The sequence below is a fragment of the Brachyistius frenatus genome, unplaced genomic scaffold, assembly GCF_029030835.1.
Source record: "Brachyistius frenatus isolate BFR_SWC_R1_liver_20210118 unplaced genomic scaffold, ASM2903083v1 Contig_83, whole genome shotgun sequence".
NCBI classification, from domain to species: domain Eukaryota; kingdom Metazoa; phylum Chordata; class Actinopteri; family Embiotocidae; genus Brachyistius; species Brachyistius frenatus.
The window spans coordinates 101,416-120,915 of record NW_027210682.1 but is presented as its reverse complement, the minus strand read 5'-3'; the positions used below and the strand labels follow the sequence as shown (position 1 = coordinate 120,915).

Sequence of the window (19,500 nt, the reverse complement as noted above, 5' to 3'; positions counted from 1 at the left end):
ATATTTAGATGAACCATTTCCAAAGGTGCTTGTCTACTCTCTGAAGTGATGTAATGTGTTGTTTTTGCTTTAACAATGAAAACAACACTTATGTGTGATGTGTTTAACAATGAGACTTTGCATATTAAAATGTCATACCTCTTTGACATTTATGTCCCAGGATTTGGGGAAAAAAACAAAAGAACATGAATGTTGTTTCTCAGGGTTTTTCCTAAATACTAAGCTAAACTTTCAGTGGCTTTTCAATCAGATCGTCAAAATCTGCCTTTATCTTCCTTTATTTTCTGTGCAGTTGCCCAGATTCTACAGCCACAAGACTCCCAGTCTCCTTCCATACCAGTTGTGCCTGACCATCCCACCCCATCCATAGCCGATGGTGAGCCAATCCTGCAGACTGGAGAGCCAGACACTTTCCCCCAAGCTGCTGTAACCATCACTCCAACTGTCAGCTTTATAAATGGTAAACAGGAGATCACACTGGAGCCACAGAGCTCAGGAGGAAAAGAGGCCAAAGGTACCCAGATTATGACAAATGTGATAACTCTGGGAGCTAGCGATGAAATAACCACGGTGTTTGATTATAGCTGGGCTGATCTCCCTGACGATAGTTCGACTGAGGAACCCACAACAACACTGACCTCTACAGAGGCCCCAGATGTTGACTTTGACCCCGATATAATCTCGATAGTTACATCAACGCCTCCTCACAAAGAGGATGAACTGACCACAAAAGGCCCCACGCACACTGATTTAACCTCTGATCCTGCCTCAACAGTGGAGAACAAGGCTGCGGCGGAAACTACACAGAACACTGAAGCCAGCCCAACACAATATGTGACAGCTTTAACCACAGATGGCACTGTTGCTCCTTCTTCTTTCAGTACTGAAATAGCAACACTAATATCAAAAGAAATGTCAGAAACCCCAGCCACTGAAATAACGGAAACAGTTCTTCCTTCAAAATCAGCTGTTATTGCTTCTTCATCACTCTACAGTACTGAGAAACCAACATCAGTGTCACCTGAAACACAAGAAACTGTTACCACAAGTATATGTGACGAAGATTCAGTAACACCAGAGGAAAGCTCTACCCTCCCAGCAGATGGAGAAACCTCAGGGGAAGAGATGAATGAGACCTCCAGCAAACACACAACTGTTCCTACAGTTTCCTCATTGTTCAGTACAGAGAAGCCAACTACACTTCCAGTTGAGGAACACGACAGTGCTCACACAGATCAGACAGAAGCACCCTCAGTTTCTCTCGTTACTGATAAGACGGAAAAAACTCCTCTCATTACCCCAGTAGGTGGAGAGGGTTCAGGTGGCCAAACCACATATATGTTCACCCTAACCTCTTCTGTCAGCGATACAGCTTCGTCAATGTACAGCAGTGAGGCACCAACAGCATTGTCACCTGGAACAACAGAGAGTCTTGAAACAGATGAAACAAAAATGCCATCACTTACAGGAGACCCATCAGTTTCTCCAGTATGTGATGAGACTCTAACAAGCCCATCAACAACATCACCAAGTGTGGCTTCTGTTACATCATCCACTGATCCAGACATTGTGGATGAAGATTTTACCAGCGAAGCTACAAAGGTCAACTCCTTTCCTACATTCATTGAATCAACCATGAAACCTGGCACAGCATCAATCTTCATTACGACAGAAGCAGAGAGTTCGGGAGAAGGCACAAGAGATTTCTCTGAAAATTCAATCATCACAGCAGCTACGGTCTCCTCAACGTTGACGACAGAAGCAACTTCAGGCAAAACGGAAACAGTTCTTCCTTCAAAATCAGCTGTTATTGCTTCTTCATCACTCTACAGTACTGAGAAACCAACATCAGTGTCACCTGAAACACAAGAAACTGTTACCACAAGTATGTGTGACGAAGATTCAGTAACACCAGAGGAAAGCTCTACCCTCCCAGCAGATGGAGAGACCTCAGGGGAAGAGATGAATGAGACCTCCAGCAAACACACAACTGTTCCTACAGTTTCCTCATTGTTCAGTACAGAGAAGCCAACTACACTTCCAGTTGAGGAACACGACAGTGCTCACACAGATCAGACAGAAGCACCCTCAGTTTCTCTCGTTACTGATAAGACGGAAAAAACTCCTCTCATTACCCCAGTACGTGGAGATAGTTTAGGTGACCAAACCACATATATGTTCACCCTAACCTCTTCTGTCAGCGATACAGCTTCGTCAATGTACAGCAGTGAGGCACCAACAGCATTGTCACCTGGAACAACAGAGAGTGTTGAAACAGATGAAACAAAAATGCCATCACTTACAGGAGACCCATCAGTTTCTCCAATTTCTGATGTGACTCTAACAAGCCCATCGACAACATCACCAAGTGTGGCATCTGTTACATTATCCACTGATCCAGACATTGTGGATGAAGATTTTACCAGCGAAGCTACGAAGGTCAACTCCTTTCCAACATTCATTGAATCAACCATGAAACCTGGCACAGCATCAATCTTCATTACGACAGAAGCAGAGAGTTCAGGAGAAGGCACAAGAGATTTCTCTGAAAATTCAATCATCACAGCAGCTACGGTCTCCTCAATGTTGACGACAGAAGCAACTTCAGGCAAAACGGAAACAGTTCTTCCTTCAAAATCAGCTGTTATTGCTTCTTCATCACTCTACAGTACTGAGAAACCAACATCAGTGTCACCTGAAACACAAGAAACTGTTACCACAAGTATGTGTGACGAAGATTCAGTAACACCAGAGGAAAGCTCTACCCTCCCAGCAGATGGAGAGACCTCAGGGGAAGAGATGAATGAGACCTCCAGCAAACACACAACTGTTCCTACAGTTTCCTCATTGTTCAGTACAGAGAAGCCAACTACACTTCCAGTTGAGGAACACGACAGTGCTCACACAGATCAGACAGAAGCACCCTCAGTTTCTCTCGTTACTGATAAGACGGAAAAAACTCCTCTCATTACCCCAGTACGTGGAGATAGTTTAGGTGACCAAACCACATATATGTTCACCCTAACCTCTTCTGTCAGCGATACAGCTTCGTCAATGTACAGCAGTGAGGCACCAACAGCATTGTCACCTGGAACAACAGAGAGTGTTGAAACAGATGAAACAAAAATGCCATCGCTTACAGGAGACCCATCAGTTTCTCCAGTATGTGATGAAACTCTAACAAGCCCATCAACAACATCACCAAGTGTCGCTTCTGTTACATCATCCACTAATCCAGACATTGTGGATGAAGTTTTTACCAGCGAAGCTACAAAGGTCAACTCCTTTCCTACATTCATCGAATCAACCATGAAACTTCGCACAGCATCAATCTTCATTACGACAGAAGCAGAGAGTTCTGGAGAAGGCACAAGAGATTTCTTTGAAAATTCAATCATCACAGCAGCTACGGTCTCCTCAATGTTGACGACAGAAGCAACTTCAGGCAAAACGGAAACAGTTCTTCCTTCAAAATCAGCTGTTATTGCTTCTTCATCACTCTACAGTACTGAGAAACCAACATCAGTGTCACCTGAAACACAAGAAACTGTTACCACAAGTATGTGTGACGAAGATTCAGTAACACCAGAGGAAAGCTCTACCCTCCCAGCAGATGGAGAGACCTCAGGGGAAGAGATGAATGAGACCTCCAGCAAACACACAACTGTTCCTACAGTTTCCTCATTGTTCAGTACAGAGAAGCCAACTACACTTCCAGTTGAGGAACACGACAGTGCTCACACAGATCAGACAGAAGCACCCTCAGTTTCTCTCGTTACTGATAAGACGGAAAAAACTCCTCTCATTACCCCAGTACGTGGAGAGGGTTCAGGTGACCAAACCACATATATGTTCACCCTAACCTCTTCTGTCAGCGATACAGCTTCGTCAATGTACAGCAGTGAGGCACCAACAGCATTGTCACCTGGAACAACAGAGAGTCTTGAAACAGATGAAGCAATAATGCCATCACTTACAGGAGACCCATCAGTTTCTCCAATTTGGGATGTGACTCTAACAAGCCCATCAACAACATCACCAAGCGTGGCATCTGCTGAGCAGGAAAGAGCATTTACAACTGCCACAACAAGTCCCAATACATTTGAAACCTCTCAACCCATCGCATTTCCCAGTGTCACTATTTTTACCTCAAAGGAAACTTCTACTTACATTGACATAGAGAGCTCTGGTGGCTTACCTGAAGAGGACGATGAGTCAAGCACAGAGGGATCTGGTGCAGAGATTTCCACTGAGACCACCACAAAACCCCGGGATGAATTCACAGTGGCAACAGATGAAACTGAGATAGATGAGACTGAGAGCACAACTGGCAAGTTCAGTACACAGTCATCAACCCAGTCTCAAAGTGTGACCAGTGCTGAGATCTACATTACTGAGCAGGGCAGTGGGGGCTTCACGGATGATTGTGTAGCTGAGGAAGGGAGTTCAGGCGCTGACTTCAGTGGGTCAATTACATTTCTACCAGTCACAAGCTATTCTGTGATGTCTACTACTGCAGCAGCTACTGAACAAGTCCAGTCCACAGCTGCTTCTTCTCTTTACAGCACTGAGAGATCAACAGCAGTGTCCACTGAAATGCACACTTCAACGGTCCAGTGGAGTTCAGATGATATGTTCTTAGAGACATCCTCAATGTCATCTACAGTGTCTCATGCCTTCACTTTGGGCTATGGTACCAGCCCACAACCCTTATTTTTGGAATCAGTGCCATCCCCCACAAGTATAACTGAAGGGCCAGGTGAGCCAGCTTTAACTAGTACTGCTTCCTCAACAGATAAAAGCATGGTGTCTACAGGAGAGGGTGGTTCAGGTGACCATACCACTGATGCCATTTTAGTACTCAGCACAAAGGATCCAACAGTAACAGCAGCAAATCATGAAAGTTCATCTTCTGAAAGCATAAAGAGTACAGCCTCTTCCCTTTTCAGCATAGAGAAACCTAAAACAACAATAGCATTCCATGAAAGTGGAACATCTGATATTACGCCCTGCCACACTGGTACATTTTCAGTGGCAAGCATCACAGATGGTGCAGGTGTGGAGAGCTCTGGGGAAGAGATCTTAGATACCACAACTGCACCATCTAAGACAGTTACATCTGAGGGGAAAATGTCTGTAGACACTTCAGTATTGCCTTTGTTCAGCATAGAAAAATCCACTACAATTACCCAAAATGTTGAAAGTCAAACCACAGACAGTGAGATAACAACAGAGGTAGAGAAAGTGTCATTGACGGAATCAGTTTCATTACCTACCACTGGAGCAATGTCAACCAAAGACAGTGACATCAAGGAGACACCCACTTATGCTATAACAACAACACCTCCGACAGGGACAGGAACAGAGCCTGCTGAGGTCATATCTACAACTCGAGACCTTGCAACAGACATATCTGCTAAACCTGAAGAAGACACTGAAGCTTTTGAGCCATCATCGTCTACAGTGTCAAACACCGACAATATGGGTGAACAAACTCAAGAGGAAACAACTTATTCAATTTTAGAGCAAACAAATAAGACTCCACTCCCAACAGGGTCTTCACTGTTAAGCAGTGAGACTACATGGGCAGCTTTTACCGCAGATGTTACTGATCAAGAGGCCTCTAAAGAGACATCTCCTACAATAATAACAGGACTTCCTCTTGCCCCTTCCCCCTCTATCACTGACAAAACAGCTGTAGTGTTACTTGAGACATATACCTCGACATTTGAAGAAGTTTCAACTTATGATAAGACATCAACCAAGAGCGCCGAAATCTCTGTATCAACAGAAAAAAGTTCAATCATGTCAAAAGAAGAGGACGGTTCAAGTGACATGACATCTAGCTTCTTCGGGTCTGGCTCACTCGGTCCAGATGTTGCAGCTCTGTCCACGACTGTTAAGATCAACATCGTCACCAGCATTTTATCATCACAGGCGGAAAGCACCCAAACAAGTGCAAAGTCACGTGAGACTTTTATTACTCAAGCTTATGCAACACAGTTCCCTGCTGCGGCTAGCTCTGTTGATTCACCAGAGGCATCAACTTCTTCTGAGCCAGGACCGATGGATTCTGAACATGAGGAGACACAAGATGCTGACCTAACAAGCAAACATCAAACCACTGTTGTTACGCAGGTTGAAGACATCTCTACAAGCTCAGAGACAAACATTTTGGTCACCACAATACCAGCTAAACGCATTTCTTTGGAACCCACATCAAATGTCATCCCAGCATCAGCACCTTCACAGCCTGATATTATGGTGCAATTTGACACAACAGTTTCGCCCCTGCAGCCCCTAACAATTCCCCAGGAGTCATTTGAGCAAGTCAAGTCAGATATTACAATAACACACCACCCTCACACTGATCTTTCCTCCCAGGATGTATCACTGACCACAACTCGCCCAATGTCTGCAAGTCATGAAACAAGCCAGATCACAGAATCAACAGCTGGACCTGCTGCTGTTTTCCCAGTGACTGAAGCCTTATCTGCTTCAGCCGAAGATGGGCCAATTGAACCAAATGTTGATCAGGTGTCAAACGACGCAAAGACTAACCCATCCGCAGATAAAGATATCCAAAGAACACCTTCTCCAACTGTTGGTTTGAGTTATTACTTATATGATCCAGTCCCAGAATATGACGCACGAGACCCCAACAGCGTTTCACCAATTTCTCAGTACAGTAAAACTATAGCACCAAGAGAAGACACAGTTTTCCTTACAATACCATCTGCTGTTCCACAATCATCTGAGAATGCACATTCTGACCCAGTGAACAGTACTGAAAGTAGCTCAGAAGAAAAGGCAACCAAGCTACCTGTAGTAGCAGCAGCTATCACTGTTATGGCATCAACTCCCATTAGTGCACCATCAATCTCTAGTTCTGAGAGTGGTTCAGAAAGCACCAGCAGCTCACAGGAAAGCACGACCACAGCAAGCATTTTTGAGCTGGATAGTGATGAGGTTGAAAGCATAACCTCTGAGCTTCTTTCTGCCACGACTAAGTCACCATCCACTCTTAGCAATGGGGCTGAAAATGGGTCTCTCTGCACGGATGGTGTATCTGGAGAGTTGATGACCACAAACATACCAAAGCATAATAGTATTGGACAACAGCTGCTGTCCCCTGATGAAATCCAGACTGTGTTCAAGCTAGATGCTACAGCAGCTTCAAAGACAGAGTCTGATAATGTTGATAGCACCTCTGGGAATGAGGACATCATGGGCAAAATTGACACAGATGTCTCTGTTCACACTGATATACCCACAAGGACCCCTGCAGAGTTCACAACAATGTCACCAGCACAACTACAAAGCCAGCCCGTGTTAGTAACATCTCCAGTCACCACATTATCATCTTTTACTGAAGAAGACGAGAAACTAGACAGTGATGTCACTGCACCACCATCACTTGTTGAAGGCGAACCACCAATAAAAGGGGAGGAAACAACTGCTCTGCCTAATACAGGACTTGATTTGGGGCACACCGTTGTCGGTGAGACTTTTGAAATTCCAGGTAAGTCTCTTCAAATGGCTTTTTGTGGAATACAGCAAAATGATTAAAAAAAAAATTAAAAAAAAAAAAGCTCAGAAGGTATTTATTGCTTTAGTTAACTTTTTTTTGTTTTGTTCTCTTAACAGGTCACTCATGTACAGTAGACATTTGTATGAATGGAGGATCTTGCTATAGGAGTGGCAGTATCAGTTCATGTAGCTGTACTCTTGGTTACACTGGTGATCGATGTGAAACAGGTAGAATATTCCTCTCAAATATCACTGCACTGACTTTCACCCAGGAAGCATTCATAAATCAATTAATACAAAAAATAAGTTTAATGTCATAGGGACTAGAAGTTGTTTTAATCATCTCCTCTTATTGATTATCTTTTTCTTGTGAAGATATTGATGAATGTCAGTCAAACCCTTGCCGCAATGGAGGAACATGTGTTGATGGGCTGGCTTACTTCACATGTGTGTGTCTCCCAAGCTACTCTGGGCTGTTCTGTGAGGAGGGTAAGTTTGCAGTTAATTTAATTGATTGTCTCCCTCACATCTTTTGATAAAAGCTCTACCTCATTAGTGTTGAAATCCATTTAAACTGCCAAGACTAAGCTTAAACTACTGTACATTCATATGATGTGATATAATAAACAATTCTATCATAATAGGCTCTTTCATTTGATAGTGCATTTAGACAGTTACTGTAAACACTCACCTGGGTCTCTGTGAATAAACCAGAAAAAAAGAGTCATTCGCATTTTAGATGCACCACAAAAATCAAATCAATCTGTCTGTATGTAGCTGAGTATTGTCTTAGGTTTCGTCCAAGCATTAGCTGAGTTATAAACACCATCTTTATCTCCTCACCACAATTACTTTTTACAGTCTCTTTGTAGTGTGGCCTGAAGTTCCAACATGTCTGATAGCACCTGGACTACTTCACGTTTCCTTGAGCTCCTTTAGTTTCCACAAGTTTCAGACACGCAGACAATTGACACAGTGTCTGTCTCCCGTATTTCAGACATTCAGTTAGTGTCAAGATAGGGTCACCACAGGTATGCTCTGTTTCATTTGGATTTTTACATCTAAGACAAGATATTTAGACATGCCTCGTAACCAAGCTTATTTACACAGGGCATCTCTGGAGTATTGTGAAGTTTCTACTCTCCCATTATTTTCTTTAGTTTTTCAGTTGCACCCACTTTCATACCGTGTGTTTTCATCCCAGGGCATCATATTTCTCTTGACCAGTGTCTACACCCTAAATTTTGTCAGGATCACTCATCAGTGAATCCCACCCAAACTGTGTACTCAGACACAGTTGCTGTCTGAGTATGTTTTGCTAAAAAAAAAGGGAGTAAAACATTCTACCTCCGATTTTGTCAAATCGTTTTCTGCAGGCGGAATTATAGAGGGGTGGTAGCGACAGAGACAGCACGTACTGAAGTGTTGCAGTATATGTTTAATGTTTAAACTTACACACACTATCAGTAAGGTACAGATAAGAGTTGTATCAAAGTGTGACTGTTAAAATATTCTGTCCTTGGTGAAATGATACAGAAACAGATTTTAAAACTTACCTCACAAGTTCCTACATTTGACATAAATTTGACCAATTTATGACTGAATGGCTACATTTCTTTATAGTCAAACTGTATTTCATTATCAATTTGGTCTTGCGTGTGTGAAAGCATGAAGGAATAACCTGCTTTAGCGTGTTGATTGTTAAAGAGTAACTTGCTCTTAATCTAGTTTTTCTCATTTACGTTCGTTGGCAGTTCTGTTTGTGCCTCCTGTATATCTTATTCCCTGTAACTTTCTCTTCCATCAGATACAGAAACATGTGACTATGGCTGGCATAAGTTCCAGGGGCACTGCTACAAGTATTTCCCCCAGAGAAGAAACTGGGACACAGCAGAGAGAGAGTGCCGCATTCAGGGGGCTCATCTCGCCAGCATCCTGTCCCATGAAGAGCAACAGTTTGTCAACCGTAAGTAAAAACTTGCAGTTGCAGATAATCAGTAATAAGTACAGTTACATGTTTAAATCCCTCTTTATGAAACCGACTGCACATGTTAATATTAAAAAAGGTTCTCCCATAAAGCCACATCAAATACAAAAATGTAGTTGTACACAAAATGCAGGGAAATGATACAGGCATTGAAAAATGCCATCACTATCTGTCTTTCTCCTCCACTTACTGTAACTGAACAGTCCTAAAAAGGACATGCTGCAAAACAGAACTATCATCTGCTGTGTTTCACTCTACCCTGCATGGCAGGTCTTGGACAGGACTACCAGTGGATCGGCCTGAATGATAAGATGTTTGACAGCGACTTCCACTGGACTGATGGCAGCTCTATGGTAAGATAGGTTGCTTTCTCACATATTTTTGTCTCAACAAACATAGCACCGAGACAGTATAAATATTTGGAAGTGATGGGGTGACAGATACAGTCATCTAGGGAGAGTCGTTCTTTACAGGGAGCTGTGGTGACTTTCTCATGACGTACTCTCCTCTGCCTCATATCGCTACACCCTGGTGACCGCTCTGGTAATAAATCTGACACATAACATGCTGTAAGGCACTATTGAACCATTGAATCATTTTAGTTAGTGTGAGCCCAGTGTACGAAAACCAGTTGTTGCAGTAGTTCAAGATGTAAAAGGGTAGTTCCGTGAGAAAAATGCACACTATTCATATTTGCCATATTTATAAAACAGCATACAGGTGCATGTTTGCTGCAGTGGATGTTGCTGCTGAAGATCCTCTTCATTTGAGTGGCTAATTACACTCTGCATCCATGTTGCACAGACTGATGTCCTCACTTCAAAGATAATCCTCCAGGACCAGAGATAGGGAGGAGGCAAAAAGACGGCCTTGGGTTAAAAGATAAGCACAGGCCTCCTGTAGAGAGTGCTGCTCGGCTGAGAGATTGAGGGCTGATGAGGGTGTGAGTGAAGCTGTGGAGGGGAGTTTGGCAGGCGCAGACAGGTATGGGACCCCTTCATCCCCCACAGTCATGAGAGGGCCTAGCCAGCAGGCAGCCTCCTGGGGGAAGGGCCACCAAACAGGCAGACACACAGATGGACAGCACCTGTGCTCAGCTGCAGAGAGAGAACAAGACTGGATAGAAACAGCCCAGGGAGTCTGGGTGGGTGGTCACCTCCAGTGGATTTAAATGTAATAAATAAAACCACTTTTAAACAACTGTGAACTATTTACAATTGAAACATTTTAAAGAAAATTGATTCCTATTACCAATAGGGCACTGAAACACACAAACTGAAATATCCTTGGATGTGTGTTTAGGTGGGTGATCAAAGTTTGTTTGATTATTTTGAGGAGGATGCAGGCCTGCTGAGCAGTTGATGGGTCACCCATTTGTTAAGCTGAGGAGAGCCGAGCAGGAAGTCAGTGTGTGTTTGTTAACCATAATGACAGAGTAGCGGCGCCTCAAGGCATGATTGGAGGTGTGGGGGTGGGGGGGAGGGGGTCACAGCTTTGAAGATACTGTTTGAACCCAGAATGTGCTGAAAGACTGCAGGTAGCATCAATTCCAGCTTCAATGCCCCACAGCACTACAGCTGTGTGTATACTGTATATAAATGCAGAAATGCATGTGTGGAATTTTTGTACTCGAAGAATTACATGAGTAATGCTAGACATGCAGATTGTGTTGAAATGTCATCACAAACTTATCGTTGTCCATTATCGCAAAGCCCTTTAGTCCTGAACACACAGTCCTTACATCATGGATAACAATCATGCAGTGAAGCAGATCAATTCACATCATTGTGTGATATAAGGCATGGACTGTACTGTCCTTTAGAAAAATGTCCCAAACAAAAATCCTCCCTGGTTTATATTGTGGGTCATTGTGAAATGTTTGGTACAAAAATGTAGCTGCTTGCTTCCTGAACATGTTTTATCGCAAAGCCCTTTAGTCCTGAACACAAAGTCCTTACATCATGGATAACAATCATGCAGTGAAGCAGATCAATTCGCATCATTGTGTGATCTAAGGCATGGACTGTACTGTCCTTTAGAAAAATGTCCAAAAAAAAAATCCTCCCTGGTTTATATTGTGGGTCATTGTGAAATGTTTGGCACAAAAATGTAGCTGCTTGCTTCCTGAACATATTTTATCGCAAAGCCCTTTAGTCCTGAACACACAGTCCTTACATCATGGATAACAATCATGCAGTGAAGCAGATCAATTCATATCATTGTGTGATCTAAGGCATGGACTGTACTGTCCTTTAGAAAAATGTAAAAAAAAAAAAAAAAATCCTCTTTGGTTTATATTGTGGGTCATTGTGAAATTTTTGGCACAAAAATGTAGCTGCCTGCTTCCTGAACATGTTTTATCGCAAAACCCTTTAGTCCTGAACACACAGTCCTTACATCATGGATAACAATCATGCAGTGAAGCAGATCAATTCACATCATTGTGTGATCTAAGGCATGGACTGTACTGTCCTTTAGAAAAATGTAAAAAAAAGAAAAGAAATCCTCCCTGGTTTATATTGTGGGTCATTGTGAAATGTTTGGCACAAAAATGTAGCTGCTTGCTTCCTGAACATGTTTTATCGCAAAGCCCTTTAGTCCTGAACACACAGTCCTTACATCATGGATAACAATCATGCAGTGAAGCAGATCAATTCACATCATTGTGTGATCTAAGGCATGGACTGCACTGTCCTTTAGAAAAATGTCCCAAAAAAAATCCTCCCTGGTTTATATTGTGGGTCATTGTGAAATTTTTGGCACAAAAATGTAGCTGCTTGCTTCCTGAACATGTTTTATAAGCCATTTTATACATGTTTTCTGTGCCTAGCGTACGTTTTACAGAGTCTGAAAGAGTCTGTCAGTCTTGAGGTGTGGTGAGTTGAAGTTGTTGAGTTAAAGTTGGGTCTGAGAAAGATACGGTTACCCCCTCTTGTGGACATTAATTAAAATCACAGGGATGGGAAACTGCTGGCCAAACAGCACAGGATCTTTGTTTTTGAAGGCACATTTGTGGAAGGGGAAACATTATGTAATAGAAACAATACATGGCTTGACTGGAAATTGTTATCCAGTGGATTGACTGGATGATATTTACTACTGGTGTCTTAAGTGTGATGTCATCTCTTTATTCTCTTTATCAAGGTAGGTAGGTAGGTAGTTACTTTTATTAATCCCCGAGGGGAAATTTTTTCACTACAGCAGCATACAGAAGCAATACGATAATAATAGAATAATAGAAAAGCAATAAATCATCAATCAAACAGATTATATGTACAGTATATAATAGATTATCACTCCTGTATATATATTTTAGGGTTACAATTTGACATTTAATGTCAGATTTGATAAGATTACATTTACATTTAAAGAAAGATCCTCTAAAAGACACAAAAAAAACATTATTACATCTTAAACTTTATTCTCTGCTTTTATTTCAGCAATATGAAAACTGGAGGCCCAACCAGCCTGACAGCTTCTTCTCTTCTGGCGAGGACTGTGTAGTGATGATATGGCATGAGGGCGGCCAGTGGAACGATGTGCCTTGCAACTACCACCTCACCTTCACCTGCAAGAAGGGCACCGGTAAAAAAGACACCTGAATTTACCACTCTCTTTTTCAGGATGAGATGATATTTTTTGCAAATCTTCTGTCACCAGTAAGAATTCCTCATTTGAATGTTATTGTCTACTGTTTTTCTCAGTGGCTTGTAATCAACCGCCTTTGGTGGAGCATGCACATACCTTTGGTAAGAAGCGTGAGAGGTATGAGATTAATTCGCTGGTGAGGTACCAGTGCCAGACAGGCTTTATCCAGAGGCATGTCCCAACTATCCGTTGTCGTGGGGATGGACAGTGGGATATACCTAAAATCATCTGCATGACCTGTAAGTACAACTAGTATTTCTCTCAATGGATACATAATGCTCAAAGTGTCTCCCACTGTATAAGAGTTTATCAAACACTATCGTTGTCTTTGAGCTAATATGTGACTTTTCTTTGACAGCATCGAGCTATCAAAGGACCTTTATCAGGAGACATCAGCACACTAATTTCTACAGCATCAGCAACTTCAAAAAACGGCAAGATGAGAACTTCCGCTTTCACCAACAGCGCTACCGGGGAAGGAGAGCTAGAACTGAACACAAGTGGAAGAAACACTGATTTCCAGGTGACATGGCACAGTTTCCCCGGGACGAGAACACATGCCTGATGCGTGTGAGGAAAGAGAAAAAGAAAAAGAAAAAGCACAAGAGGATAACCTGCATTTTCTTGCATTTTGGATGACAATAGAATCCTATGAAGTGCCTTTTATAGAGTTGTTGATACATGACTTTTCCTGTCAAGGGCCACTGTTTTATGACAATGCCAATGTGGATTATATAAAACCTTTCAGCTGGCTACTGGAAAAGCAAAGACAACTCTCATCATAATTTTGTTTAACTGCAGAAGGTTTTTTCTTTGTCCTTAGCTTATCAAACAACACATTCATGACTGTTGTCTAAAGTACACCAACTCTGTACACCGACTGTGCTATTTAAAATCACTGCAAGTGTTCCTTATTCATCGAAAGAAAGCTGTTGTGAAATTATAGCGCTTATGTTACGTAGAGGAATCAATTATGTTGTTGTGCCGTTTTAAGCTGGACTTCCTTTTAATGAGCATGCATGTATGTGCATATATAATGAAGTCCTCAAATTTGTAACTATGTTCATTATATGTCAAGAGATCCAAGTGTCTCAGAACACAAGTAGAGGTGATCATGACAAGGACTCATTTTGTAGTTTACATTAGTTAAATATAGTATCACATACATAGAACTATAAGCCTTTAGAACGTTTTTCTTCAGTCTTCAAACCTTGTCATCAGAGGCACAAATCATATTCTGAAACATGGTTTCATAGCTTTGCTAGTAGTTGTTATTCAGATTCCATATTAATAATTCACCCATGTCTGTGGAAATTTCAGCTCGAGACCTTCTTTGTCGTGGCAGCTTTTACCAAATTACCACCTTTCATTCTCTCCAGTTATTGTAATCAATGTCAAGTTAAATGTTTATATAGAGGTTTTTATAGAGAGGATCTTAAAAAAAATTCTGATGTGTGTTTTATATGGTACAATTTTATATGAAAGTGCTTATCCACAAAGCCTTTATCCACAGATGAAAATTGATCTCTGTCAGCTATCTCAAAATGAAAGAAGGGAAGCATTGCTCAAGTAGCCTGTATTTTCTGCTAACGTATGTTCAGCACATAACTTACAATTAGTTGCTACAGCATGTTTACAATACCTATAATGTTGTTCATAATCACATGCCAAAGAGTCTTGCTCTCCTCTATAGCTTATGCTAGTTTTCTGACTAATTATTTTTCTTTAAATCCACTATTGAGAGAATGTATTTTGTGAAACACTCAAAAAGACTTGAACGTAACGGCTGTCTAGGCAGAGATGCATATAATTTATTTTCAAGCTGCTCGTGATCTTCTTACTTGTTTTATACTGACAGGTAAAATATGATGCTGTCACTTGGCCCAGCTGAGCTCTTCATATATTTGTATTGTATGTTTAACAGCAGACCAGCCACATTCACAGACTAAGTGGGATGCATTGAAGATGAAAAGTTACTCAGCAATATAATCAATTTACCTGTCGTTTTACATCTTTAGTGCAGACAGTGGACCAAAGAACATGGAGGGCCACATCAAAAATAATCTGCAATATTTTTTTCTCTTGAACATTAACAACACATTTATACATGTGGATGGTTGTGTTTCTCCAGCATTTTTTTTTATTAAGGAGAAATGTTATTTTATTGTGTCTGCCTGTGAATGTCTGTGTTGTTTTAGCCTTAATGTGCACATAATCATTTTATATTTATAACAGTTTATTTTTTTTATTTTACAATGTGAATGTCTGCGATGCTTGTGATTTTTTTTTTGTAAAGATCAAAATATTTTTTTCCTGCTTTAAATCACCAAAGAAATCAAATAAATATATGTATATTATATACTTACACATTTTTTTGGGGGGGATTGGTTGGTGTTTAAGTGTCACCCAAGTTCTGTGTTTTGATGTAGGTTTTCTCCAGATCTTGTGGTTTCCGGTTAGATTTCAAAGACATGCTGATTCAATGGAGTTGTCCAAATTGTCCATAGTTTGACAGTTTTGGGGGGGTTTTTTGGTAGCACTTTGAGCGCTCAAGTGGAGGTGCAGCCTTTCCACCGCATTTTGCATCCTTTGAGTGTCCTTAAATTAGAGTTGGCAGGTAAAGCGGTTCAATGAATGAAAGTGCGGGGTCCTCCCTTACAGAAATAACACAAGCTTCCCATGTTTTCCACAAGGGTCACATGTGATCACATGTATGACACATGTTTACCCCATATTGGAACATACAGTTGAAACCAGAAGTTTACATACACTGTGCAAAAAGACACATAACACTTTTTTTCTCACTGTCTGAAGTTAAATCAGACTAAACCTCTCCTGTTTCAGGTCCGTTAGGATTACCAAAATTATTTAACTTTTGCTAAATGTCACAATAATGAGAAAGAGAATATTTTAGAGAATTTTTCATTACTTTCTTCAAGGTCAAAAGTTTACATACAGTTCCTTAATATTTAGTAGCATTGCCTTTGAACTGCTTGACTTGGGTCAAACGTTTTGGGTATCCTTCCACAAGCTTCTTACAGTACTCTGCTGGAATTCTGGCCCATTCCTCCTGACAGAACTGGTGTAACTGAGTCAGGTTTGTTGGCCGCCTCGCTCGCACACGCCTTTTCAGATCTGCCCACAAATTTTTCGATGGGATTCAGGTCAGGGCTTTGTGATGGCCACTCCAAGACATTGACTTTGTTGTCCTCAAGCCACTTTTTAACTATTTTGGCAGTATGCTTAGGGTCATTGTCCATTTGGAAGACCCATTTGTGCCCAAGTTTTAGCTTCCTGGCTGATGTCCTGAGATGTTGCCTTAATATTTCCAGGTAATGTTCTTTCTTCATGATGCTGTCTATTTTATGAAGCGCTCCAGCTCCTGCTGCAGCAAAACAGCCCCACAACATGATGCTGCCACCTCCATGCTTCACAGTTGGGATGGTGTTTTCAGGTCTACAAGCTTCCCCCTTTTTCCTCCAAATGTAAGGGTGGTCATTATGGCCAAACAGCTCCACTTTAGTTTCATCAGACCACAGGACATGTCTCCAGCAGAAGTTAAGGTCTTTTTCTTGGTGTCTTTTTGCAAACTGTAATCTGGCTTTTTTTTATGTTTCCTCAGGAGTAATGGCTTCCTTCTTGCTGAGTAGCCTTTCAGCCCATGTCGGTGCAGGACTCGTTTTACTGTGGATAATGACACCTTCTTACCAGCTTCAGCCATCATCTTCACAAGGTCTTTAGCTTTTGTTCTGGGGTTGATTTGCACATGTCGGACCAAAACACGTTCATCTCTGGGACACAGAGCCCGTCTCCTTCCTGAGCGGTGTGATGGCTGGACATTCCCATGTTTATACTTGCGTATAATTGTTTGCACAGATGAACATGGCACCTTCAAGCATCTGGAAATTGCACCCACGGATGAACCAGACTTGTGGAGCTCCACGATTCTCTCCCTGGTTTCTTGTCTGATTTCTTTTGACTTTCCCATGATTTCAAACAAGGAAGCAGAGTGTTTGAGGTGTGGCCTTAAAATACATCCCCAGGTGTGCCTTCAATTAACTCACATGTTGTCAGTTAACCTATCAGGAGCTTCAAAAGCCATGACATCATCATCTGGGCTTGCCCACGTTGTTTGAAAGACATAGTACTTTTGGTGTATGTAAACTTTTGACCTCAAAGAAAGTAATATAAAATTCTCTAAGAAATTCTCTTTCTTATTATTGTGACATTTAGCAAAAGTTAAATAATTTTGGTAATCCTAATGGACCTGAAACAGGAGAGGTTTAGTCTGATTTAACTTCAGACAGTGAGAAAAAAAGTGTTATGTGTCTTTTTGCACAGTGTATGTAAACTTCTGGTTTCAACTGTATGATAACATGGGGAAAATATGTGGAAAGGTTTTCACATGGGAATCTACATGGTCTTCACACTATGGAAATTTTCCAAACCACATGTTTCCCAAGGGTTAAATACATGTTTCACACGTGCACAATCACATGTATGTTGTCACATGATCAATTCTGAACATGAGAAATTCATGTGGTTTTTCCTTAAAATTTCCTACATTGAGGTAAATTGCATATCCAAGTAGTGTGGTGGTTTGACCAGCAGGTAGTGCTATCAGACTAAGCCATAAACCTGAGAGTTTTGTGTCCTATTTCATCTCCTTCTGTATAGCACCCACACAACTCATGAAAACGAAACATACTGTGAAGAATTTAAAACTTCATGTGAATCACACTCTGTACAACATCATACCAATGCCTCATTTTCAAAGTATTGCAGTGTCTTGCACATACATCAAACACTTCTGAAAAACCTATCGGACATGCTCTACAAGCCTGTTTTGGACAGACGGTACATTCAGGAGGAGCAGATAGGAAGTGGCACTGTCAATTATAGTAAACATATGGATTAGGGAAAAGTGACACTTATACTGAAATGGCTGATGCTGCAGAACTGTGGACCTGCATAAGTAAACCACCACAACAATTTTTTTTTATTCAGTGGCATGACTGCCGCTCCTCTTGAATGTCAAACACGTCTTATGTCTACATGGTGGTGCATAAAGGAAGCAGATGAATTCCCTCGGTGAGAAAACAGAAGCTTTCTGAGTACATTACCCTTCACCACTATTCCCAGAGTGCCTGCTTATGCAGCAGTCACTTAAAGTTCACATTGACACTGCCTAATAACACTAAGCACCATTACCTGGGTAATAACATCAAGTTGGTCGCTGTAATCTTTGTGTAAGTTAAGGTTGCTGTGGTTTTCACTGTGACTGCCCACTCTGTCATTAGAGAGGACCTGACTTGTGATTAAAGGCTGCTCCTGGATGCCCCAGCGAGAGTAAAACCTGCAATCTTGCCTCATGAAATGCAGATGTCTCACGGCTGATCAGTGGAAACGTCTAGACCTTTTGGCCCAGGTCTCACTGGGATTTAACAGGATTTCTGGGTTTATTTTGGAAAGGAAATGCACTGTCCCTATCCTTGACTTCCTGAGTTTGAAAGGTCCCTCAGACTTCATTTTGTTTGACACAAAGTGTCCATCATTCACTTATTACCCTGCTATTCTCCTGGCATGCATAACATCATCTGGATATCTGAGTGACAAGCGTTTGGGATGTGACATCATCAACAGTTGATTGGGTGAAAGTAAAGCAAATGAAATGATTCCTACTGTTCCTGCAAACTAAGTCTACAATGAGAAAAATATTGTCCACAACAGCAACAGCTCATTGATGTAACTGTCTGCTTAAACATACTTAAAGTCAAAGACAAGCTCCCTTTGTACTACATTTGCAAACGTGTAAATGTTTAGTGCATTTACGACAAGTTTGGAGGAGCATAGTTTACTACTCAGACTTTGAGAATATATGGGATATAATTGTTAGCATTTTCTATGCAGAAAAAAAGGTGTTAAAAGTTCTGCATAACATCTATTCATCCTCTGTTGCCTTCAGTTGCATAGAACAAAAACTTTGCAACAATGGACTTTTCACCATCTCACACATTTACATTTTTCTGGCATGTCCCTGCTGTATCCACCTAAAGCTGACCCCATTCCCAGGGATTGCACACAAGCCTCTTAAAGACTGTGGTACTGTTCTCTTTGTCTAACTTTGTGGTGTGCTGGCTGCCTGGCACTGAATATAAAAATGGCAAAGAACAAATAAATGTGAAGAGAGTATAATCTTAAATCCTCTCAATGACATGGGTTTACGCCAGATACGAGGCCCCCTATTTGGCAGCTTGAAAAATAATGTTTAAATCTCTGCTTAAACATCCACATCTCCTCATAAAACACTATGAAGGAAAACTTCGAAAACCTGA

The 19,500-nt window shown here is 41.4% G+C and overlaps 1 protein-coding gene across 1 annotated transcript in view; it reads left to right on the top strand.

The window, feature by feature from the left end:
- Window positions 1–15,524, top strand: part of LOC138627323 (versican core protein-like) — a 30,093-nt gene extending 14,569 nt beyond the window's left edge. Inside the window, exons 7-14 of the mRNA XM_069709579.1 lie at window positions 293–7,522; window positions 7,648–7,758; window positions 7,906–8,019; window positions 9,338–9,496; window positions 9,788–9,870; window positions 12,958–13,102; window positions 13,222–13,404; window positions 13,524–15,524. Of these exons, the coding sequence (XP_069565680.1) occupies window positions 293–7,522; window positions 7,648–7,758; window positions 7,906–8,019; window positions 9,338–9,496; window positions 9,788–9,870; window positions 12,958–13,102; window positions 13,222–13,404; window positions 13,524–13,681 (8,183 nt within the window). The 3' untranslated portion in view covers window positions 13,682–15,524. The remainder of the gene's footprint in view (window positions 1–292; window positions 7,523–7,647; window positions 7,759–7,905; window positions 8,020–9,337; window positions 9,497–9,787; window positions 9,871–12,957; window positions 13,103–13,221; window positions 13,405–13,523) is intronic.
- The last annotated feature ends 3,976 nt before the right edge of the window (window positions 15,525–19,500 follow it).